The sequence below is a fragment of the Ostrea edulis genome, chromosome 3 (assembly GCF_947568905.1).
Source record: "Ostrea edulis chromosome 3, xbOstEdul1.1, whole genome shotgun sequence".
Classification (NCBI taxonomy): Eukaryota; Metazoa; Mollusca; class Bivalvia; order Ostreida; family Ostreidae; genus Ostrea; species Ostrea edulis.
The window spans coordinates 81,302,428-81,330,160 of record NC_079166.1 but is presented as its reverse complement, the minus strand read 5'-3'; the positions used below and the strand labels follow the sequence as shown (position 1 = coordinate 81,330,160).

The window sequence follows — 27,733 nt, the reverse complement described above, 5'->3', positions numbered from 1 at the left end:
AAATGAGTACCACACCACATGAAGATGTGTGTATGGCGATTGCCGGTGTTATAGAGCCAGACTTCCCCCATAGTGAGACTTCCCCCCGAAAGTCTGGCTCTAGAGTGAGCCTTCCCCCCAGGCTTCCGGGGGAAGGCTCACTCTAGAGCCAGGCTTCCGGGGGGGGGGGGGGGGGGGGGGGAGTCTCATTATGGGGGAAGGCTCACTCTACAACACCGGTACCAGATACATTTGTAGCACAGTTGGTAGAGCATCTGACTAGTGATTCAGGGCCAGGATTCAAGTCCCGGTCTGGTGTGTTGTACCCCCCCCCCCCCTAAGAGATTTAGTGCTGTACAGACCAGTTCCCGGGACTCACAGGTGTTCAAAGATACATGCACCTACCAACTAAAGGAAAGCAATCCTAGATTGAGGTTTTCAAAGTGTGGATATATTTTGAGGGGTGGGGGTGTAGTGGTCAGCTTGGTTCGATCGCAGGTGACCGTGCCAGATAGCTCAGTTGGTTGAGCACCAGAGTGACCCGCGTTCGAATCCAATCGGGTCCTTTTTACGGCCTTCCTATCAGCGCTACAAAATATATGCATATAATTAGCCGAATTGTATTTAGCCGTAATCCATTTGTAACCCGTGTCATGGCTCAACCCGGCCTGGTACCTGTACCGGTAACTAAGCTTGCAATGATTATATCTACAAACACAGGCACTTAATACTTATGTTGTATTAACCACGGAGGAGAGTCACCCTATACAGTGGCGGGTCCAGATATTGCACTGAGGTCTGGAGTCGCCTTGAAGCTCCTGGATTTTACAGATCTCATATATAGGTTTGAAATTTGTCTCCTGTGTACATGTAACCATATTTACTATTTTCTGTCATTTTTAATAAGGTGAAATTAATAAAATGACTCAAATTTTAAGGCTTTTTTAAAAATATAAGTTCTCCCATTATAAGCAATTCAATGAATCAAAAGATTTTTTTATTTAATTTATTCCTCCGAGAGTGAATGAAATCATTGCTTCTTTTGGTCGTTTACATTTTTCCAAATAATATACCACGATTTACCTTAAATTGGAAAAATTCACCGGGGGGGGGGGGGGGGCTTAAAATACTACATATATTTTTCATATAAAATGGTTTTAATTATCTTAAAAAATACACGTTGAAATCCATTTTTATTCGATTTTAAAGTCACGTAAAATAATGATCTAACTTTGAAACTTTATCACTTCACTGAAGGCTCCACATGGAGCATAATAGCACAAAAAAAGGTAAAATCAACAACAACAATGTTGAACACAAAGAAAGAAACACAACAGGAAGGTAATGTCACAAAAATATGGACAGTACTAACTTGATAAATTTGGCAAGTCCTGTCATAGTATATTTGTCTTCACAGTTCATTAACTCACTATAGCTAATAGTATTTTGACAATCAGCGTTTTGGCAAGAATCTACACCTTTCATGAAGAAATTAAGTACAATTGAATAGATAATGGAATTCATCGCCTAGCTCTAGCTTGTTACAAAGAGTACATAATCGTTCAGATCTATCAATATTAAAAACATCCACTCGCTCAAGCCATTTGCAATTTATGGCTAAATAGCAAGTCAGGCCTTAAGAGTTGTCCCTCTTTGCCAACGAACTCTTCTGCGTGTTGAGACCAAGAAGCTTATCCCGGAAAAATATCAATATGATCCATATCCATGATGCAACGACTCTGTAAACCGTGATTGAATAGAGTGAATGTTTCATAGACCCTTTTAAAACAACACAATGCCTATTAAATGTAACCTCTGTGATTCTGGAGCTATTCTGAAGCGACCCAAAACGGTAAGTCTGAGTTCTTAAAAACGTCCGTCTCACACATGTGACATTTCGAATTTTCTCCTATTCAGTATTATGAAAAGTGTTATTATAGTTAAGTACGTTTGATATAAATGCATGCAAAATGAACAGATATTTTTTTTTTTTATTTCAATTGTATTTTATTAGAGGTCAAGACTGTAATCGATAAACATGATAAAGTTTAAAACAACTGAAAACAATTGGAATTGGATTTAATTTACATTAATTTGAATAAATAATATTGATTGGATTGCTTCCCATGACATTTAGCCCAAAGTATCGCAATTTCTTCTGAAATGAAAATAACTAAAACCTCCCGGACAATAGCCGTGTCCATACTCTGTACATGTGGAACTTGACAGTGACATTGCTGTTGGTGAAATGTAAATTTATGTTGGGAGGGTTTTTGTTGTTGAGGACATTAAATGTCTGATTTGTTTGCTAATGTAAATACCCAGATCATTTTCATTCTGAAGTCAACTGGGAAACAGCAGGGTACCAATTTAACGAGGGTCGCTTTTCTGCAAGTAATTAGGTAGTCTTTCCTGTAGAATGCTGGGACTTCATAAAAGATTTAATAGAATATTATTTCATCAGCTGTCCAAAGTTAAACGCTATCGGTACATAAAATATGTCTATGGTCTGTAAAATGATTCTGATCAGCATAAAGGCAGTCCATGAGGGTCTGGGGGTCCGTCAACTCCTTGACGCGATTGTCGTATAATTAGAGCTGAATTTGAAACCGATTCTATGCATCTTATTTTGAAGGACTGGAAAGTTCTACCTTGCGAATCAGTCTTCACTTGTCAGTCTGAGAATGAGCACCTGGGCATTAGCGTAGTGTATATTTCCTTGAGAGAGAAAAAACTTAATTAAGGCGACCAGCTCTGGTTACTATCTTTACCCCGCCCCTTTCAGTTATTCAACCCCAAAAGGCAAATACATACGAGAAACCGAGGTAAAAAGCATAGAGAACCAGTTGTTTTTGTGAGGCTCTCCGGGCCTGAAGTAATTGCTTTGATGTTTCACAACCTTGGATCTGATAGGGCACAGGCGATACCATCTTTGCTCTGCATTTTAAGAAGTGCTCCGAGGCAGGAGAAGGAAGAGACATGCTGTGAAAATTGGAAGTCTGGAGATGCGGGGCTTGAAGCAATTGGCAGAACCAGTGTTTAAAATTAATGTAATCTTTCAAGACAGACACAATCTGACTTTGAACAGAGACAAGAAGAACCAAGAAATTGGTGACAGTTTTCACAAATTCAATATTATTGGTGTTAACAATTAACTACTCATATTAGACCCAGATATATATACTTAGACTTGCAAAGTTCCGAATAATTTCATCATCTCACTGGCAGTCAAATCAGTCATGAATGGGTAATGCTTCAGAAGCATTCCTAGTTATATTACCAGGTATATACTTTCCCTTTTTCAAATGTCATGATCTCATATCAATATTGAGTATTTATGAAAGATAAATCTTGCAACCATACAGTATTCAAAAGGCTTTTTAAAGGATTGTTCAGTTATAAGGTGTTTTATTTTATGTTTTTTCCCCTGTGTTTTTGTGTATTGAAATTGCATGAAAGAGAGAAAGTGTGGTGTGTATAATTGTTATGCATGTTCTAATATACAATATCACCAGACTGCTCCATGAACATGAGACACACGCCTGCTCATTTGTCAACACGAAATTTCGGTAACCCTAGTTTACTTTCAAATGAATTATTGATCCTAATGGCTGTACAGTATAAGTTGGACGAGTAACAGACTTCAAGCGAGGTTAGAACTTTGAATCAGGCTAGCAAGCTCTTTTCGTGGAAAATTGAATTTTCATTCTTTTTGTTTTCTTATTTCTTTTTTCTCTTTCTTTCCAACATCATTACAAAACCTGGTCTGCACTAGTTAGTGTTACTGTATTGACGTGATAAAAGAGAAGAAAATCTGAAGTAGACCTGTCAGTTATACAGTTCACACACAACAGCAGACTGTAGTTGTGACCAAAAAGATTCAACAAAATTGTTTTAACCTTTGCCATGCTGAACATTTCAAGGATTTGTCTGCGATAGTGATTATAGTGGAAATTTACTCCGGTTAATGTCACTATACACTCCTTATATACCTAGGAGATGTGGTATAAAAAATATTAGATAAAATGATATGAAATTAAATTTAACGATAATGAATAGACAAAAAATATATACATGTTTTAATAACATAGAATAAGAGGGTCGCCATTAAACCTCTGGCTGGTTTGAGTAAGTAGAAATTATTTGTGTACCAGAATGAATACGATGATGGTATGATTTATTTAACTTAAGAACCTTTATGTATGTATTACATTATCTATAATTCCAATGTTATTTAACAATTGTTTTGATTGGACAAAATAATTAGCTAAATGAGAATTTGCACATCAATAAATCCTAAAACACTATGTATATACATGTATACGCACCCGAAAAGAAATAACAAAAAGAAACTTCAATTTTTTTAAATTAATAATACAGGGAACAAATTGGAATTATAAGAATCAATTATTCTTTTTGAGGAATTTATGGATATGTAAACTACGGTCTCCGGACATGTTACTCTCAAACTGTTGGACTGAAGAGGTTCACACATTTATTAGTTTATTCTTCAGAGTTTTAGATCGATAAATTCTTCAAAAAGAATGTTCAATCCTATAGTAACTGTGATAATAACAAATGAATTGATTCATGACTCTTATTTAGTGTAAATCATACACAAGAGAATAAACAGTTTCAATATTACCAGGATGAAATGACAAATTTATTTTTCGTCTCTCTGAGTTTATTGTAGTAAACATGTCTGGCAAGCTTGAGATGAAATTGACTCGAGTGTGAATTCTCTGTCAGCTTTCCCAATGGAAGATTTCAAAACCTCCTGTTCAACATCTGCACAAACACACGTCGGACTGCAAAATCCCAAATTAACTAATTAGGAATAAATAAACGCACGCTTGATGTTGAACGATTTAATTTGCTGGGACAATGGGATGCGCCCGGTGAGTGTCTCCGTCTGAGAAACATGAGTGACAAACTACGCACATCAGCGCAAATCGGGCGCGAGAAATGGACGCTCGCTGAATGTCGTTAATAAGTTTTCTGTCAGGGAGGGAGAGGGTTGTCAGTGGGGGCTCCTTCATGCCTCAGTGAATTGTCCTGTGTGGGATAAGCACATCTTAAATAGCGGAAAATGTTGGGCTCGGTGATGAGATTGTTTTGTTCGTAATCATTGGAGGACCAAATTACTGTCCACTGTTATTTTCCTCAGTGGATGACCAAATCTGGACCCTGGCTGTTTAATTTAAACTTAGGGGGTTTAAATCAACTTTTCTTTTTCAGACGATTTCTTTAGCAATAACTGTTTAGCTGATAGTTTGTTACAGTGGGATCCAATCTATTAAGTTTAGATTACAGATTTTGATTCATGCTGACTGACATGAAGGCAGAACATGTAAACATTATTTCCATTTTGGGTTTTTTCCATCTAAATAACATATACATGTATATGCTGAATGGTCTTCAAATAATTGAAATTCATGAATATACATATTAACATATGTAAATATATACATATTTTGTTCTTGAAAACAAATACAAGGTAATGTGTACATGCATTCTTTGAATGATTTCACAAATTCATAAATGCAATACAGTCTTTAATTCAAACCATTGGAGATTGCCAAATGCAGGAGATTTGGGATGGGGATTCATTTTTTCAACAGACAGTTTATAACAATCGATATTTGTACTTGTGATTGTAGTGACTCAGTGTCAGGAGATCTTCATTTCAGTTCATAACAATCCACACCGTATTCATCCTATTGGGCACCCTGGGCACTTAGGAAATTGGAGAAGGGGGGAGCCTCTGGGGGCAGTTATTTTAAAATTTAGTACTTTGTATTAAAATATTTCCAGAGAAATTTAACTTTGAGAAATGTTTAAATGAATATTGAGTTTTAAATAAGTTATTTTTATACTTTTCTTTAGGATCATATAATTAACTCTGGTTTTACATGTTTTATTTATTGATTCTGTTGTTTCAAATCGTCAAGACAACATTGTAAAAACACAAAATGATCGTATTGTATGGGGGTTCTTTTATATGACAGTAAGAGTTGAAAAAAAATTCCCAGGGGGCGCTAAGTGGGATTAATACGTTGTTTAATAGTGTTTCAATGTTACACAGTCTTTGTTTTAGGGGACACTCAGTGGGATGAATATGTTGCGATTATAGTGTTTCAGTGTTACACCCTTTTTGTTTCAGGGGGATGCCTTGTGTAAGAACTGCTTTTACTTTGCCTTTTTGTTTCAGGGGGATGCCTTGTGTAAGAACTGCTTTTATTTTGCCTTTGAGGAGGAGGTCCACAAAACTATTACAGATGCTAATCTGTTTGTCAGAGGGGAGACAGTTGCAATAGGGGCCTCAGGGGGCAAAGGTAAGGTTGCCTAATTTAACAAGGGGTCTCAGGGGCAGAGATTGAGTACCCTATCTAGTAATAAGCCATAGTGAGCATAATGGTACTTTTATCTGGAGCCTCTCAGGACAATGGTACATGTATGGTACTTTTATCTTGAGCCTCACAGAACAATGATATGGTACTTTTTCCTGGCTAAGAGCCTCGAAGGGCAAAAGTATGGTATTTTCATCTGGGGCTTTACAAGACAAAAGTATGGTTTTTATACACCCGTGGAAGACGGGATTTATTATGGTATACTGTCTTCCATCTGTCCAAACCTTGTAGGTAAAATGCAAAGTGAGCCGTAAGCTACAGGATCTTACAGCTTGTCAAGGTCACTTTGATGAGAGGAAGATGCCTATTGTTTTTCAAGGTCAAGGTCGTAGTATCAGCTCATAGGAAAACCTTGTATGCAGAATACAGATCAAACTCGTGAAGCTAGGATCTTACAATTGGGTACATTTAAACACCTTGATGAGAAGAAGATGCCAGCCCTATTATTTTTCAAGGTCAAACTGGGTTTGACACTAAGGCATGTCTGACCGACCGAGTCTAGTAATTAAATGATAGGTCCGATCATTATCAAAGATCCATCATAAGGCCAATTCAACTTAATTAGTAGATTATCATCCAGGTTCACAAAAAAGTATGGGGCGGGTGGGAGGAATTTATTTTTTTATTTTTATTTTCTGAGAAAAATATTAATGACAAACGAGTAGTGCATCATTTAATGCCAGATGGACCTATGCTTATTTCACAGACGAATTCCAGGTTAAGCTTTAATTTCAAACACAGAAAGATCTCAAACTTCTTCAAGATATGAAGCACATTAGTCCTTTCCTTTCATTTACGCCTGTAAGAAGGTGAGAAATTAAGAAAACCGTAGTGTGATCTATTTTCTTCGCGTGGCTTTTCACGTTGCTATACCGGAAATATAAACAAGAAGTGTAAATACCGGAGTCGGACATGAAAATTTTCTGGAAATCGCAAGCTCCGCAAAGTAAAAAAAATTCTGGGCGGGCCGATTTTTGAGGGGCGAGCAGGGACGATAATCTATCAATTAAGTTGAATTGGCCTAATGTTCAATATCATAGTTTGTCCTTCCCTTATATAATAGTTTACTTAATATTTCTACCATCTACATCTACAGTTCCCCTCCCCCTCCCCCAACACACACACACACAACTTGGATTTGTGAAATTTCATGTAACAACACATTGCTGGTTACACTGTTAAAACAGAATACTTTGAATGCCTTTGCTCAGATATTTCACTGAGTCTGACTGCATTGAATATGGTTATAAATATTTAGTTATCACTTTCTCCTGGCCTTGTTGTTTTACACCGATTTGATCGACATCCAGACTGATATAATGAGTTTTTTGTGAACAGATTCCACTGTGCTGGCCTACGTTCTGAAAGTCCTGAACCAGAGATATGACTACGGCGTTAACCTGGTTCTGTTGTCTGTCGACGAGGGGATCACCGGATACCGGGACGACTCACTGGAGGTAATTTTATTTTCCCGTGTTTCAATAGTATTGCGGGAAAATGTTGTATTCACTATTTGTATCTAAAATGGTATAGCCTGTACAGTGGCATGATGCATGAATGGTATTCAGGTTTTGACCAATAGAAATGTTTAGTAAGGAGTTTTTAAGAGCTGGTTTTATTAAATTATTCACTTCTAGCTGCCCTCCTACTGCTTGGGTTAAACAAACTTCTAGTGCATGTACGGCTGGCTGATAGGCAATATCATAGTGCGTTGTATTCATTTTATAGGGAGCAAGGTTAATACGATAACTCAGTGTGCCAGTCAGATAGGGTATTTTGTTAGGTGGATAAGTCACGATCTGATTGGGTAATTTATTAGGTGGATAAGTCATGGTCTGATTGGGTATTTTGTTAGGTGGATAAGTCATGGTGTGATTGTGTATTTTATTAGGTGGATAAGTCACGATCTGATTGTGTATTTTATTAGGTGGATAAGTCACGATCTGATTGGGTAATTTATTAGGTGGATAAGTCATGGTCTGATTGGGTATTTTGTTAGGTGTATAAGTCACGATCTGATTGGGTATTTTATTAGGTGGATAAGTCACGATCTGATTGGGTAATTTATTAGGTGGATAAGTCACGATCTGATTGGGTAATTTATTAGGTGGATAAGTCATGGTCTGATTGTGTATTTTGTTAGGTGGATAAATCACGATCTGATTGTGTATTTTGTTAGGTGGATAAGTCACGGTCTGATTGTGTATTTTATTAGGTGGATAAGTCACGGTCTGATTGTGTATTTTATTAGATGGATAAGTCACGATCTGATTGGGTATTTTGTTAGGTGGATAAGTCATGGTCTGATTGTGTATTTTGTTAGGTGGATAAGTCACGGTCTGATTGTGTATTTTATTAGGTGGATAAGTCATGGTCTGATTGTGTATTTTGTTAGGTGGATAAGTCATGATCTGATTGGGTATTTTGTTAGGTGGATAAGTCATGATCTGATTGGGTATTTTGTTAGGTGGATAAGTTGCTATCTGATTGTGTATTTTGTTAGGTGGATAAGTTACTATCTGATTGTGTATTTTATTAGGTGGATAATTCATGATCTGATTGTGTATTTTATTAGATGGATAATTCACGGTCTGATTGTGTATTTTGTTAGGTGGATAAATCATGATCTGATTGTGTATTTTGTTAGGTGGATAAGTCATGATCTGATTGGGTATTTTTGTTAGGTGGATAAGTCACGGTATGATTGGTTATTTTGTTAGGTGGATAAGTTGCTATCTGATTGGGTATTTTATTAGGTGGATAATTCACGATTTGATTGGGTATTTTATTAGGTGGATAAGTCATGGTCTGATTTGGTATTTTGTTCGGTGGATAGGTCATGATCTGATTGGGTATTTTGTTAGGTGGATATTGGTCACTAAATAGTAAGAAACTCTCGCTTACCTTTTCATGTTTTTGCAAAGTAAAAAAAAATAATGTAGAAAATCTTAGAAAGTTTAGGTCTAACAGTAACTCCAGTACATGATATGAAAATGTCTTCCTGCATACTTTCTTCAATATTTACCTCCCCTTATGCAAGCAAAAGTAAAGATTTGTCTTTTGTTTTACTATAACATGAGATATGATGAATGTGTTTTACTATAACATGAGATATGATGAATGTGTTTTACTATAACATGAGATATGATGAATGTGTTTTACTATAACATGAGATATGTCAGATGAATGTGTTTTACTATAACATGAGATATGATGAATGTGTTTTACTATAACATGAGATATGATGAATGTGTTTTACTATAACATGAGATATGATGAATGTGTTTTACTATAACATGAGATATGATGAATGTGTTTTACTATAACATGAGATATGATGAATGTGTTTTATCATAACATGAGATATGATGAATGTGTTTTACTATAACATGAGATATGTCACATGAATGTGTTTTACTATAACATGAGATATGATGAATGTGTTTTACTATAACATGAGATATGTCAGATGAATGTGTTTTACTATAACATGAGATATGATGAATGTGTTTTACTATAACATGAGATATGATGAATGTGTTTTACTATAACATGAGATATGATGAATGTGTTTTACTATAACATGAGATATGATGAATGTGTTTTACTATAACATGAGATGTGATGAATGTGTTTTACTATAACATGAGATGTGATGAATGTGTTTTACTATAACATGAGATATGATGAATGTGTTTTACTATAACATGAGATATGATGAATGTGTTTTACTATAACATGAGATATGATGAATGTGTTTTACTATAACATGAGATATGTCAGATGAATGTGTTTTACTATAACATGAGATATGTCAGATGAATGTGTTTTACTATAACGTGAGATATGATGAATGTGTTTTACTATAACATGAGATATGATGAATGTGTTTTATCATAACATGAGATATGATGAATGTGTTTTACTATAACATGAGATATGATGAATGTGTTTTACTATAACATGAGATATGATGAATGTGTTTTACTATAACATGAGATATGATGAATGTGTTTTACTATAACATGAGATATGATGAATGTGTTTTACTATAACATGAGATATGATGAATGTGTTTTACTATAACATGAGATATGTCAGATGAATGTGTTTTACTATAACATGAGATATGTCAGATGAATGTGTTTTACTATAACATGAGATATGATGAATGTGTTTTACTATAACATGAGATATGTCAGATGAATGTGTTTTACTATAACATGAGATATGATGAATGTGTTTTACTATAACATGAGATATGATGAATGTGTTTTACTATAACATGAGATGTGATGAATGTGTTTTACTATAACATGAGATATGTCAGATGAATGTGTTTTACTATAACGTGAGATATGATGAATGTGTTTTACTATAACATGAGATATGATGAATGTGTTTTACTATAACATGAGATATGATGAATGTGTTTTATCATAACATGAGATATGATGAATGTGTTTTACTATAACATGAGATATGATGAATGTGTTTTACTATAACATGAGATATGTCAGATGAATGTGTTTTACTATAACATGAGATATGATGAATGTGTTTTACTATAACATGAGATATGTCAGATGAATGTGTTTTACTATAACATGAGATATGATGAATGTGTTTTACTATAACATGAGATATGATGAATGTGTTTTACTATAACATGAGATGTGATGAATGTGTTTTACTATAACATGAGATGTGATGAATGTGTTTTACTATAACATGAGATGTGATGAATGTGTTTTACTATAACATGAGATATGATGAATGTGTTTTACTATAACATGAGATATGATGAATGTGTTTTACTATAACATGAGATATGTCAGATGAATGTGTTTTACTATAACGTGAGATATGTCAGATGAATGTGTTTTACTATAACGTGAGATATGTCAGATGAATGTGTTTTACTATAACGTGAGATATGATGAATGTGTTTTACTATAACATGAGATATGATGAATGTGTTTTATCATAACATGAGATATGATGAATGTGTTTTATCATAACATGAGATATGATGAATGTGTTTTACTATAACATGAGATATGTCAGATGAATGTGTTTTACTATAACATGAGATATGATGAATGTGTTTTACTATAACATGAGATATGATGAATGTGTTTTACTATAACATGAGATATGATGAATGTGTTTTACTATAACATGAGATGTGATGAATGTGTTTTACTATAACATGAGATGTGATGAATGTGTTTTACTATAACATGAGATATGATGAATGTGTTTTACTATAACATGAGATATGATGAATGTGTTTTACTATAACATGAGATATGATGAATGTGTTTTACTATAACATGAGATATGTCAGATGAATGTGTTTTACTATAACATGAGATATGTCAGATGAATGTGTTTTACTATAACGTGAGATATGATGAATGTGTTTTACTATAACATGAGATATGATGAATGTGTTTTACTATAACATGAGATATGATGAATGTGTTTTACTATAACATGAGATATGATGAATGTGTTTTACTATAACATGAGATATGTCAGATGAATGTGTTTTACTATAACATGAGATATGTCAGATGAATGTGTTTTACTATAACGTGAGATATGTCAGATGAATGTGTTTTACTATAACATGAGATATGATGAATGTGTTTTACTATAACATGAGATACAAGAAACATTGGTGCACGCACCAAAGTTATGGGCCGAACAAATTTCCAAGAGAGTATCATTGTTTCCATATACTAAAACTGTCTCGTAAACATATTGATTGGACAAGTGTCCAAATTCGACCCATTAACATACAAAATGAACAGTAATCTGTTACTCCTTAAAGATCTGTGAACTACGTGTATGTCCAGTAGGCAAAGGTTCTCCAGTGGACTTTTTTAAAGAGCAGTCTGAACCTTAACCTTAAACCATTGTAACCTCAGAATAATGTGTTTATATGCTGCTTTACGTCTCATTCTCGAATTTTTCACTCTTATAGAGACGTCACCTTCGGGCGAATTGAGCAGTGAGGGTTCTTTATCGTGCTAACGCCTATCGTGACACAGGACCATGGCTTACAAGCCTCATCTGAATGACCTCAAAATAATAGATATGGGTTATTCTGCTCCTTGGATGTTATAAGTTTGATGAATATTTACAATGTTCATTATTGGAAAATATTGAGCTTTTATCACTTGAATATATTAAGCAAACATTTTCTAATGTGCAAAATAATTCAACCAATGACTGTTGCATGAATACTGCATTAATTTAATTTCACACTTTCCATATTAAAACTGTGACATTTAATTTGGGTTATCCAAATATCATAACCTTTCGCTATGAAATAAATCAGATTTATTCAAGATTGAAAATTTTATTGGCACAACCTGTGACAATATTTAACAAAATAGTATAATGCAATAATCAAAACATTCTTTAGCACCCTTGGAATTATGCATTTTTCAAACAAACAAAAAATGACGCCACCTCTATAAATAGGTCAGCAGATAAGCGCACGTGACCTGTGTGTTACACAACAAAAAACAACAAAAAAAACAACAAAAAACAAAAACAAATGTTTAAAAAACACCACCGAATTACTTTACATACAAAATGAAAACGTATCATGATAATCAGTAATCCAACCTAAAAAAAAAAATACACACTCATCCCGCAGAAACTCATACACTTCTCAAATTCTTATTTCATAGAATGGGCCGGCTCGTGCCGGCCCATAATGATGAATGTTGTATGCTGTACCTGTAAGGGTCTGCAATATACGTTGTACCTGTGCTGAAGTACATAGTGTGAGATACATGAATTTAATTTGTTGCAATTCTCTGAATTGGTTACCTAAGACAAGGGCCAACCATGGTTAAAAGTATTTATATTGTTGCAAACCTCAGGTTATTCTTTCCATTCTAGTGTGGGAAATTAACACAAACTATAACCTGTGTTTCGTTTATGGATTTTTCTTTTCCTTCCAGACTGTGAAGAGAAACCAACAGCAGTATGAGCTGCCATTAAAGATTGTCTCCTATGAAGAGTTGTATGGATGGACAATGGATGCAATAGTCAGACAGATTGGACTGAAAAATAACTGTACGTTCCTAAAGCAAGCGAACTGCATTGTCACAGTAACCGTGTCAGTATTACAGTAATTGTGTCTGTGTTACAGTAATCTGTTTTCTCCAACTTGATGGGATCAAGAAAAAAATTGAGATATCTGAGGGTTCAAGATATTGAGGTTAAAATGTAGTTTGGACTTCCAACTCACTTCGACATATCCATGGTATTTGAGATATCAATGTTTAAGATACTGAGGTTAAACTGTAATTTCAAAATACATGTATCATTAAATTACGCCTAATTTACATTGTATGCTCTTAGTAAATCTTCATTTCTCTTAATCCTTTAAAAATGATTGACCTATTCTTTAGGTACGTTTTGTGGAGTGTTTAGACGCCAGGCCCTGGATAGAGGAGCCCTGCTAATGAAAGTAGATAGAATAGTCACAGGTAAATAGATAGTCACAGGTAAATAGATAGTCACAGGTAAAGAGATGGAATAGCCACAGGTACATAGTCACAGGTAAATAGATAGTCACAGGTAAAATGATAGAATAGTCACAGGTAAATAGATAGTCACAGGTAAAGAGATGGAATAGCCATAGGTACATAGTCACAGGTAAATAGATAGTCACAGGTAAAATGATAGAATAGTCACAGGTAAATAGATAGTCACAGGTAAAGAGATGGAATATCCACAGGTACATAGTCACAGGTAAATAGATAGTCACAGGTAAAATGATAGAATAGTCACAGGTAAATAGATAGTCACAGGTAAAGAGATGGAATAGCCACAGGTACATAGTCACAGGTAAATAGATAGTCACAGGTAAAATGATAGAATAGTCACAGGTAAATAGATAGTCACAGGTAAAATGATAGAATAGTCACAGATATATACATGTAGATAGAATAATCACAGGTAAATAGAATAGTCACAGGTAAATAGATAGAATAGTCACAGGTAAATAGAATAGTCACAGGTAATATGATAGAATAGTCACAGGTAAATAGAATAGTCACAGGTAAATAGATAGAATAGTCACAGGTAAATAGATAGAATAGTCACAGGTAATATGATAGAATAGTCACAGGTAAATAGATAGAATAGTCACAGGAATATACATGTAGATAGAATAATCACAGGTAAATGGATCCTGCAACTATTGTATCCAATTTTATCAGCACAGCCGTACTAACCATTTCATCGAATGTCAATTGGTAAAATATATGTTTGTGTCGGTGTCACCTTTAGATTATGGCATGCAGACAATGACCACTACATCCAATATCACTCTACATGTCAGATTGGTGTCACACTTTCACAATACACACCTCCCCAATTCATGAGGAAAGCGAGAGAAAATGTCTCAAAGTCCAAACTTAGAGATGCTTCCTCAGTCTTCCTGTCAGTATGAGATGATTTGTGTTTGAGGACTGTATAGCTATCCTATCCACTTTATGAATATCCCATCTATTACCTGTGACTATCCTATCTAGATATACTTTTTCCATGCGTTGAATGCTAGAATTTTTCACTCATATAAGGCTGTCCCCTGCTGTAGGTGAAGTACCATACTATTGGACATAGTCGTGGTGCTCAAGTCTTTATTAGGTTCCTTATCTACGTATGTTAAACATCAAAGATTTTACACAGAATCCAGAATTAGACCCGGTAGTGAAGCAAGCACCCAAACCATTACGCTTCCATGACCGATATCTAGTATGTTGGTGAATAGGATGAACACATGTGAAATTGTTGAAGAACAGTTTTTTTTTGTTCAGGAGAATAGGATACTGGTAACCACAATGAGAATTCTGGTGATATAAACTCAAGAGTGAATCGAAATGGGATATATATAAATTAGTATACTTTGGTATCATGATTTTTCTTTCAGTGATGATATTTATGTTTCCCTTCTTCCAGGGGAAGCATATTGTTTTTGTACTTTCTTTCCGTCCGTCCGTCTATCACAAAATCTTTTGGATGCCTCTCCTCCTATATGGCTTATTGGATAGACTTGAAACTTTGTACAATGCTTCAATGCCATTTGATGTTAAAATAGTTTTCTTGTGAACACCTCTCCTCCTATATGGCTTATCAGGAAAACTTAAAACTTTGTACAATGCTTCATTGCCAATTGTAGATGTGTATATTGCCGGGACAGTAGGATCCAATTATTTTCTTTAAAGTTATAGTGGATCTAAGAGGGGTGGAAGATGTAAAATAGCTTGTGAACACTTCTCCTATATGCCTATATGATAGACTTGAGAATTTGTACAATGCTTCAATGCCATTTGTAGATGTGCATATTGTAAGGACAGGAGGATCCAATTGTTATCCTTAAAGTTATAGTAGATCTTAGGGGTGGAGTGTGTAAAATAGTTTGTGAAACTTCTACTCCTATAAGGCATAAGGGAGTTCATAATATCTATGTTCCTGTCCATGCTTTCTCCTCCATACCGTTCTTTATGCCAGACTGCAAAATCAATCTCTGAAATACGATTTTTGTCAGAAAGGAAGAACATCGAGTGGTTTTTGTTCAAAATTACACCAAAATGACGAATCCTTGAAATTTGATGCCCACAAAAATTTATGAAAAAACAATATGCATTCATTCCTCAGTGATTTACAGATGTTCTATAAAATCTAATGCATGTTATGTGAAATGATGAGATGTTATTTGATGCTGTAGTATATTATTTATGTCATGATGATGCAGTGTCTGATTAACTATCAGTAATCTATGGTTTGTACTTTCAGGACACAATGCAGATGACATTGCTGAAACAGTGATAATGAATGGTTAGTTCCTCATCCATAAGTAGCAAGTACCATAGGGAGAATGCATCAGTATGAACGGTGTCTCTGTCAAATGTGTTCTGTTTCTGTTCAGAACATTCGTTTATTCCAATTATTAATTTACTTATGGCTATTCCAGAAATAAATAAGGGGGGGGGGGGGGGGGGGGGGAGGCACCTTTTGTATATACCAAGCACCCATAAAAAAAAAATAAAAAATTACCCCATGACCCATCAAATTGATAAACTCATTTTACAATGACCCATCTAATTAAAAAAAAAAAACTAACCAGACCCACCACAAAAATATTTTTTAAAATGAAAACGGTACAAATCTCGCGAGGTTTTCGGGACAAACATTCTAGTCAATGACGCGGTAATGCCTGTGTGACATTGTATCACAGTAATTCTGAAGAAACGATGTCACATCAACAATCAAAGGCATCTATGGTGGGAATGTTGGAAAGATTGGGAGTCCAAACGATGCTATTATCATGAAATGGGTATGGATATGTTTTTCCACGAATCGTTCGTCTTCTAATGGAGCCCGCGCCCGGAGGCCTCTATATCACCATCACACTGACTGATAAATATATCACATCGGTACCCTCGTATAAATCAACTAAGGTTTGCCTATTTTTATTAGAAAACGGAATACCTATTGGTTTCAAAATATTCCCAAAATCGATGCACTGTAAACTGTAATAATCTACAGAACAGAGTTCGCCGCCATCACGTCCAAAGGGACCCTACTAAACGCGCCTCTAATTTGAAGAGTGCCGTAATGGAAAGTTATGTGCTGCAAAGAGCGACAACTCGAATAGTTCTATGTTACTTCCGATTTCGAAAGCAGCATTTCGAAAGCACGTTTTCAATTTTCCCTCCGACGTTTTGTAACCAACACAACAAGAGCGACAATAAAAATATTCTGAAAACTCAACACCCACGTGGCACAAAATAAAACAATAGAAACTACCCACTACCCATAATAAATATTTTTTTAACAGTCCAACCACGGATAAAATATGAAAAAATACGACCACCCACACAAAAAAATATCATTTGCCGCCCGACCCCCCCATTTGATCATTTCTGGAACAGCCCTTACATGATTATGGAGACGGCTCCTTGGATTAAGAACTAAGACAATATGTTAAATGGATTTATAGTCTGATCTTGGTGTAGATTTGATGATAAGGAATAATTTTTATGCCCCCGAGATCGAAGATCGGGGGGCATATTGTTTTTGTCCTTTCTGTAATTCTGTCTGAAACTTTAACCTTGCTAATAATTTTTTAACAGTAAGTGATAGAGCTTTGATATTTCACATGAGTATTCCTTGAGACAAGACCTTTCCGTGGGTACCAACATTTTTGATCTCGTGACCTACCTTGGAGTTTGACCTACTTTTTGAAAACTTTAACCTTGCTAATAACTTTTGAACAGTAAGTGATAGAGTTTTGATATTTCACATGAGTATGTTTTGTGACAAGACCTTTCCATGGGTACCAACATTTTTGACCCTGTGACGTTGACCTTGGAGTTTGACCTACTTTTTGAAAACTTTAACCTTGCTAATAACTTTTGAACAGTAAGAGATAGAGCTTTGATATTTCACACGAGTATTCCTTGTTACAAGACCTTTCCGTTGGTATTGAACCTTTTGACCTTGACATTTGACCTACTTTTAATTTTTTTTACATTGGTCATAACTTCTAAATGGTAAATATTAGAGCTTTCATATTGTACATGAGCATTTCTGTTGACAAGATCTTTCTACTGGTACCAAGATATTTGCCCTTGTGACCTTGGCCATCTTTGGAATTGGCCATTATTGGGGGCATTTGTGTTTCACAAACACATCTTGTTTACATTGGTCATAACTTCTAAATGGTAAATATTAGAGCTTTCATATTGTACATGAGCATTTCTTTTGACAAGATCTTTCTACTGGTACCAAGATATTTGCCCTTGTGACCTTGGCCATCTTCGGAATTGGCCATTATCGGAGGCATTTGTGTTTCACAAACACATCTTGTTGTTTAATTAAATGACAACAGAGCTCTAAACATATATATAATATATATATATACTAGTGATTTTTAAAATGTGTCTGAGTGATAACATTTTGAGCTTCCTTGAAAATTTGGATGGTATTGTGGAGTTGTAATCCAAAACAAAAAAAACAATATGAACGATGGTTTTTCAAACAGACTGTTCTATTTTAATTACAGTGCTGAGGGGAGACATTGGACGATTACAGAGATGTACGGCCATTACCACGGTAACAGAAATCTATTTTTGTTTTAGGTGTAATTTATGGGCAATAGACTTTACGTGTTCAGATATCTTGGGTGAATACAAGTATGTAAATCGTGAATACTTGATGTTTGAATGTGTCAAGATGCCAGATCACTGAAAATGACCAACTTCAGTAAAATGTGATTTCTTTTGTTTGAGGAACGAATTTAACAGAAATAAATTTCTCTAAAATAAGAATTGTGAATTATGGGTGATTTTCCCTCTTTTCAGAAAAATTCCTTTGATTGGCTCAATTTTAGAAATTATGTTGGTAATACTTTGTTTATTACTGATCATGAATGAATGGGTTTTAAAGGAGAAAGTTAATTATCAAAATTTTAATCATCAGCACTTTGTTTTGAGTATTCTCTCCCTTGTTATCTCCCTGTAATGCATTGTGAGATGGGCTATTGTAACGGGCCGGTGTGGATAAGTTTGTGTGGGTAACTCGAGCTTGTAGACACACCACAGGCCACATTTCATGCTCCATTGATTTCATACTTCACATGTACATGTAGCTTTATCATCAAGAGAGGAAGAACACTATTGATTAGGGGTCAAAAGGTCAAAGTGGATTTGGGACTTTATAGAAATAGCTGGTAGACACTGGTTGTGAGGGGATACGCCCTGCCTTGCGGAGCTCCTGCTTTTTTTTTAAGACAAAAAGTTTATGCGGGATTCAATAATCAAATGAAAACTAGCTCTGAAATATTGATAACAGTGTGAAAAAAGTTATTGAAAAAACTGTAGGATTTTCTTGCAGTAAACCAGAATTAAAACTGTATTCTTTGTAGATGACTGCTTTAAAATCTTTTTTCATTACTGTGATATAAATTTGTGTATACAGTATTATATGGACAGATAACATTACAGTATCATGCACTAAATTTTCAGTGTGATATAAATTTGTGTTTACAATATTATATGGTAATATTACAGCATTATATGGTAATATTACAGCATTATACGGTAATATTACAGCATTATACGGTAATATTACAGCATTATACGGTAATATTACAGCATTATATGGTAATATTACAGCATTATATGGTAATATTACAGCATTATACGGTAATATTACAGCATTATACGGTAATATTACAGCATTATACGGTAATATTACAGCATTATATGGTAATATTACAGTATCATGCACTGAATTTACAGTATTGCATGATGGTTTAGCAGAATGTTCAGTGATTTTACAGTGTATAAATTATATTACATTCAAGTTATACAATACAGTTGAACTTTGATATCTTGAACACCGATATCTTGATTGAATACCATGGATATGTCGAAGTGATTCTGAAGTCCTAACCACTTATTGTTTAAGTATTTTACCCTCAATATCTAGAGTCCTTGGATATCTCAAATTCTTTTCTCGGTCCCATCGAGTTCGAGATAACAATGTTTGACTGTAGTATACAAATTTCAGAAAATAGTTACTAGTTTGATAAGCAGATTAGAAGGGAGTTAACTCTTTATATTAATATAGGGAACAGAGGGAGCTCTGCCGAGAAGTAAACCATTCAAGTACACCTACGAAAAGGAAATTGTCATGTAAGTTTTAACTCGTTAGAATTATACCTACGAAAAGGAAATTGTCATGTAAGTTTTAACTCGTTAGAATTATACCTACGAAAAGGAAATTGTCATGTAAGTTTTAACTCATTAGAATTATACCTACGAAAAGGAAATTGTCATGTAAGTTCTAACTCATCAAAAAAGAAATTGTCATGTAAGTTTTAACTCATTAGAATTATTCCTACGAAAAGGATATTATCATGCAAAGTGATGAATTAAAAGGAGTTATGAGATTGATCACTGTTCGTTATCTTCACCTTACATGTAATGATTGATCATGTCGGATATTTCCTGTAATGATTAGTCATATCGGATATTTCCTGTAATGATTGATCATGTTGGATATTTATGTAATGATTGATCATGTTGGATATTTCAAGTAATGATTGATCATGTTGGATATTTCCTGTAATGATTGATCATGTCGGATATTTCAAGTAATGATTGATCATGTCGGATATTTCCTGTAATGAGATTGGTCATATCGGATATTTCCTGTAATGATTGATCATGTTGGATATTTCCTGTAATGATTGATCATGTTGGATATTTCCTGTAATGATTGATCATGTCAGATATTTCCTGTAATAATTGATCGCGTCGGATATTTCCTGTAATGATTGGTCTTGTCGAATATTTCCTGTAATGATTGATCATATCAGATATTTCCTGGAATGATTGGTCATGTAAGATATTTCCTGTAATGATTGATCATGTCTGATATTTCATGTAATGATTGATCGTGTCGGATATTTCCTGTAATGATTGGTCATATCGGATATTTCATGTAATGATTGGTCATGTTGGATATTTCCTGTAATGATTGATCATGTTGGATATTTCCTTGAATGATTGGTCATGTCAGATATTTCATGTAATGATTGATCATGTTGGATACAGTATTTTCTGAAGATTTATGATGTTACAAATCTTATCTTTTTCCCCCCAAGGTATGCTTATTTTAAGAAGTTGGATTACTTTTCAACAGAGTGCATATATTCCCCAAATGCGTATCGGTAAGTAGAAGTATATCAGGGCTGTTCCATTAAAACATATGAGGTACCTGGGGAAGGCACTTTAAAATTTGGGTAACCACCCATAGAAGCATAAAAATGTAATGAGGGACCACTCACAGAAGCAATTTTAGATAGTGCGGCACCACCCATAGAAGTGAAATAAATGTGAAATACACTTTTTCTTTAAATTCAATATGTATGAATGACTATTTATAACCCCTGAATAGAGGTCTATTTTCAGATGTTCCCAAGCTGTAAAGCATGATAGTAAAGAGAAGAGTATCTTCGGTGTCATCACCATTCAAATAACTGGCCATCAATGAAGCTTGATCATAGAACCATCAATTTATTTTATCAAGACTGTCTTTCTTAAACATGATGAACTAAATTAATTTTATAAGTCTACCTGTTCATAAAAAGTCTAGTATTGTAAATGTTCAAAAACAACTATTAAAAGTTTTAAAATTGACTAGTATTTTGAGTATTAAAAAACAAGAAAATGGGTCTCTTTACGTAAATAAAATGATATTCTATGTTTCTTAGTCAATATATAAATTTACAACCTGCAACTTAAGATTTGTGAGGCTCTATTCTACCGTTTTCAACAATTTCGATAAATTCCAATTTCTCGATTCATATTTGTGCGCCATGTTTGGTGTACTGAAGTTTCAACTTCCGATTGTGAAGTCATTTGCATATGTCATATAAAGTAGTATTTATATCAATGGACAAGTATGGAGGCGAAAGCTATTTCGTCGGTATTGAAAAGGTTTGAATTTAATATCAAGTTAAAAACCGAACAGCAGAGTGTAAATTCTTTCTGCAACAATGATTTTCCTTTCTTTGTCGAAGTGGCTCAAGTAACTACATTTTCGCGCCGATTGTCAATGTTTAGCTTTTTCATTAGATCCACCTACGAGATTTTGCGATAACAAGCATGGCGGAGCAGACGAAGAATTTTGCATGCTGTACATTATATTTAATGAAAAACACCTTTATTAGACATGCCCGAGCACAAATTTGGTACTCCTTTTGGTGTAATTTGTAAACAACATTTGGGACTAATACACACAGTGCAGAGTTTATTATCGGTTATTCATAAAATTATTTTGCACCATTACGGAGATCCTATGGAATTGTAGCCTCATCCCGAAAACGTCAGAATAAAAAAAAATTGGACAGGGCTACATTATTGCAGCTAGAAAAAATCAAAAACTGTTTCAATGGACCACGAGCTCGTTTCGTTTTCCATTTTGGACAAGGGAGATAATCCTAATTTCCGGTCGCTATAATTTTAGAGTCAAACTGGAAACAATAACCGGATCGCGGAACCTCATCGACCGAGATAAAATGAAGACAGAAGACGGCGTTTGTTTCACATTCTACTTTCAACCCTTCCCTTCTCTTGTTGCATTCCTCTCAGTTTCGGTAAAAAATAAAGATTTTATCAAAACAACCACCCACAGATGCAGTTTTCTGGCAGTAGGTACCCACCATATATACAATTTTCTACCAATGACAAGCACCCATAGATTTGTTTTTAATTGCCGTCCCCAGGTACCTCATATGTTTTAATGGAACAGCCCTCAAATTATCCACGTGAGATTGTTGCATTAAGTGAGTGTTTTTCTTTTCTCGCTTCTGACCAGTCTTGTATTGATATACAAATGTAGTAGTAAAAAGCTCTGCAGAACTTTTGATATTTCTTGATTTAAAGCCGTGCTTTTAATAAAAAGTATTTTTTATCTTTCTATTTTTAGAGGTTTTGCTAGAGCTTACATCAAGGACTTGGAGAAGATTCGACCGTCTGCAATTATCGGTATGTCAGAAATTGTGAAGCGATAATTTGAAATTGTTTATCTTGCGTCCCATTGGAGAACTTTTCACTCGTGAATGCAGAGATGTCACCAGCTGTAGGTGAAATGTTACAAATTTTAACCTGTTCATGGTGCTTAAAGTAATTCCACCCTCCTGTGATGTCATCAGATTTTGCAAAATCAATGATTTATTTAGATTTATGCATGATAGGAACATAAATTTTGTTAGAGTCTTTTCCTATAGTTATTGTAAAAAATCTTGTTAAGAATAAAATATTTCAAAAGTCTAAGTTATAGATAAAATAATCAATGATACATTTCAAAATATTGAATCCAAGGGCAATAACTCTTTAAAGGCGTAATTCATCGTGTCATCGCCCACAGAAACATGGGACCTCTGTTTTAAGGTCATATCCAAAATCCCTATTAGTTTCACTTCTACTACAGGGCCCTTGGCTAAGGCTCGATCACTGCCTTAGGTTTGATGCAGTGCTGAGATCAAGATTTGAACCAAGGGCTCTCAGTGATGAAGGAAGTACTTCAACCGCTGGGCTACTGCGACTTGAAATTCACAGATAGTGGTGGTGTTCTGTTCTCAGAAACTGTTTCACAGATAGTGGTGGTGTTCTGTTCTCAGAAACTGTTTCACAGATAGTGGTGGTGTTCTGTTCTCAGAAACTGTTTCACAGATAGTGGTGGTGTTCTGTTCTCAGAAACTGTTGTGAAATTGTTGTAATTTTCTCCATGGATGAGTAATTAAAGTTGTTGAACAATTTGAGGATAAAGGAAAATAAAATTTGTGTTTAGCTCTTTAGAATATCTTAATCTATTGTATATACTGCAACCGTTACACTGAAGGAGAACAAATTGGAAGAGATTTACAATTTATCTACAAATCCCTATATTCGGTGTCACATTCAGTATGCTAATTTACTCGGAAAAGTACATGTAGATGTTTTTAGTAATTTACATGACGATGACAAACAAAACATTTTTTGTGTAGGTGCACATGTATGCAACATTTCTGAATATATATGTACAGCATATAATTTTTCATGATATTTCAGGTACAATTTACTTGAATCTTATCTCATTTCCACAAAACATTTGGGGTATATTACCATGGTTGTATTAGAAATGGCATATTTTGATAGTTCCTGATTGTGACAAGTAAAAATGTAAAGTCAGTTCTTACAAAAGCCTGTATATTTCAAATATACGGACATTACTATTAGTAAGATATTGTAGCAAAGGAAGAGATAAACAAATTTGGATCAATCAGGATCAAATCTGGTACCCTTGCTTTACTAGTTAGATGATCTAACCATTGAGCTACCGAGCCCGATATTCAAAGTATGGCAATATTACTACACTATAAAATTTAAATCTACAGTGTATTTCAGAAATTACTACACTATAAAATTTAAATCTACAGCGTATTTCAGAAATCATACAAGGACTCTTCATATAGAGGAGATGAAAATATGATTTTATTTTTTTTTTTTTTTTTAATATCGGAAACGTTGCACATGACATTTAAATTTCAGTTGGAATTTGGGACAAATTAGAATATGCTTCGGATGGAGCCATGAACCTTATTGTGAAGAGAAGAAATTCTCGTGAATCTATTCCATTTAACAGTTTCTTATCATATACATGTATGATATTCTTTTTATGAATATAACTCTATTCAAGGTAGTGCATAAGTGCTGCACTTTGTCGAGATTTGCTGTTCATTTTTGCTGATTTGTTTTTAATAGACATTATACACTCCGGAGAGAGTCTGTCGGTGAAGAAGGCAGTCAAACTTCCCACACAAGGTCAGTCATTCTGATGATTCAACTTCTTTTTAGCTTTTACATTTTACTTTTACATGCTTAGTTCTGTTAATGATGGTTTTTTAGACTGCTATGATCTGTTTTTATAGGCACCTGTGAGAGGTGTGGCTATATATCAAGTAACCCACTGTGTAAAGCCTGTATCTTACTGGAGGGCCTTAACAGAGGGCTGCCCAGGTAAATATAAACACTGGAGAAATTAACAGAGGGCTGCCCAGGTAAATATAAACACTGGAGAAATTAACAGAGGGCTGCCCAGGTAAATATAAACACTGGAGGGATTAACAGAGGACTGCCCAGGTAAATATAAATATAGGTATCTTACTGGAGGGATTAACAGAGGACTGCCCAGGTAAATATAAACACTTGAGGGCCTTAACAGAGGGCTGCCCAGGTAAATATAAACACTGGAGAAATTAACAGAGGGCTGCCCAGGTAAATATAAACACTGGAGGGATTAACAGAGGACTGCCCAGGTGAATATAAACACTGGAGAAATTAACAGAGGACTGCCCAGGTAAATATAAACACTGGAGGGATTAACAGAGGACTGTCCAGGTAAATATAAACACTGGAGGGATTAACAGAGGACTGCCCTGGTAAATATAAATACTGGAGAAATTAACAGAGGACTGCCCAGGTAAATATACACAGGTATCTTACTGGAGGGATTAACAGAGGACTGCCCAGGTAAATATAAACATAGGTATCTTACTGGAGGGATTAACAGAGGACTGCCCTGGTAAATATAAACATAGGTATCTTACTGGAGGGATTAACAGAGGGCTGCCCAGGTAAATATACACAGGTATCTTACTGGAGGGATTAAATATCAAACACAGGTATCAAATATCAAACACAGATATCTTATTGGAGGAATTAACAGAGGACTGCCCAGGTAAATATCAAATACATATGCATCTTTTTTTGTTGACATCATGACAGAATTATTCAAAATGTGAGGTTTGGATTTCATGGTAAAGAGATGGAAAATAATTGAAATGAAAACTAGATTAGATGAAATGTCATTATCACAAACCATACCTATTGTTGCCATTCATGCTATGTCATAGGGTAGGGTACTCCCGAGCTCGGTAAGTGTTGCTAGCAACGATGACGAAATACTCCTGACCTCGGTAAGTGACGATGATGAAATACTCCTGACCTCGGTAAGTGATGATGATGAAATACTCCTGACCTCGGTAAGTGACGATGACGAAATACTCCTGACCTCGGTAAGTGTGGCTAGTGATGATGATGAAATACTCCTGACCTCGGTAAGTGTGGCTAGTGATGATGATGAAATACTCCTGACCTCGGTAAGTGATGATGATGAAATACTCCTGATCTCGGTAAGTGATGATGATGAAATACTCCTGATCTCGGTAAGTGATGATGATGAAATATTCCTGACCTCGGTAAGTGATGATGATGAAATATTCCTGATCTCGCTAAGTGATGATGATGAAATACTCCTGACCTCGGTAAGTGATGATGATGAAATATTCCTGACCTCGGTAAGTGTAGCTAGCGACGATGACGAAATGTTGAGATAATACATCTGATTTTAATACAGTTGTTATGCTGATACATATAGACATATAATACTTATAACACTTACCCATCTAACATATGTAATGAACATTATTTGGTACATTTTCTTGAAAATTTGAAAAAAATTGTTTGATATAGATAATTTTATTTTCATTATTATAATATCATTTAATGCAATAAGTAATTTACAATGTATATCTTTTTTTAAGGCTTGGAATCGGCAAAAGTCACAAAGAGAGACGCAAGGTTAGTGTACTTTTTCCTATGATTTTATATAACTCAGAATAAAGACATTGTTTCTGTTGAAAACTTGTCACATGCAGGACAATGAATGCAATATTTCCAACTGTAATTCTTGTTAATGGATGACATAAGTTTTGCCAGATGAAATTTAGGGGAGATAAAATGCAGTCAGTTTTAAATTGTCATTTTCATATCAATAGTATCACCATAAATAAAATGATGTTAAGGAAATTACAACTATCGCATGTTTAGTCGGACGACATCACAAATTGTCAGCTCTATAAGTAAGGTTAAATCACCCTTGCACCATCTCCTCTGGGACATATACATATATATGTACCGGATGTGGTAGCTGAGTGGTAGAGTGTTTGCTTCGCAACAGGAAGGTTGCAAGTTCAAGCCCAGCTTGTGCCATGGCCATGTCAAACTTAAGATGTAAACATGGGTAGTGATTGCTCCTTTGCTAAACGCTCAGTATTTAGAAGTAAGAATCATGGGTCTTTTGGATATGACCTTAAAAATGGAGGTCTTGTGTCACAGCACGCGTTGGCACATTAAATAACCTGAAGTTGGTTGCTACGGTTCTGAGTGCAAAGCACAGTTCTAAATTTGGAACTTTAACTACAGCTGGTGACATCTGAAAATGTTTTGATTGAACATGACACAAACAACTTGAGAGAGAGAGAGAGAGAGAGAGAGAGAGAGAGAGAGAGAGAGAGAGAGCATGTATTCAGAATCAGTAAATGCACAATTTATTTAATGTATTTCAGTTAAACGAAATGTTGGCACAGAAAGCTGAATTGGCTAAGGAGGAGACAAATCTAGATAGTGGAAGGGAGACAACTGATGATGTGTCCGAGGAGAAGACTAATAAGAGGCGGGGATCAACAGAGACCACACAGAAGTGTACAAACTGTTCCTGCGAGGGAAACTGTTTGTCTGATAAAGTGGAGAAATTACAGCTTGACAGGCGGAAGATAGACCCAGCTCTCATTGACTTCTGACTTATTTTCTGTTGTGATGAAATTATTTTAACATCTATTTATTTTTAAATCCAATAAGATATTATTATCAAACTTTGGAGATTGTTTTCAATAAATAAGCTTGCTTTTGAGAAAA

General features: G+C 34.9%; 1 protein-coding gene across 1 annotated transcript; it reads left to right on the top strand.

The window, feature by feature from the left end:
* Positions 1-1,637: 1,637 nt before the first annotated feature.
* Positions 1,638-27,733, top strand: LOC125675127 (cytoplasmic tRNA 2-thiolation protein 1-like). Its single transcript, XM_056159162.1, has 14 exons — positions 1,638-1,831; positions 6,191-6,314; positions 7,728-7,846; positions 13,373-13,487; positions 13,826-13,903; positions 16,218-16,259; positions 18,490-18,539; positions 20,058-20,122; positions 21,097-21,162; positions 22,923-22,981; positions 24,740-24,799; positions 24,907-24,994; positions 26,581-26,617; positions 27,385-27,733. The coding sequence occupies exons 1-14, from the start codon at positions 1,775-1,777 to the stop codon at positions 27,616-27,618; spliced, it is 1,194 nt and encodes a 397-aa protein (XP_056015137.1). The 5' UTR covers positions 1,638-1,774; the 3' UTR covers positions 27,619-27,733.

Bases quoted from the DNA above. Each gene is read 5' to 3' on its own strand.
- LOC125675127 (XM_056159162.1), top strand. From the start codon at position 1,775: ATGCCTATTAAATGTAACCTCTGTGATTCTGGAGCTATTCTGAAGCGA. The intron at 1,832-6,190 runs GTAAGTCTGAGT...TTTTTGTTTCAG, and splicing joins TTCTGAAGCGACCCAAAACG to GGGGATGCCTTGTGTAAGAA. The intron at 13,488-13,825 runs GTACGTTCCTAA...CCTATTCTTTAG, and splicing joins GATTGGACTGAAAAATAACT to GTACGTTTTGTGGAGTGTTT.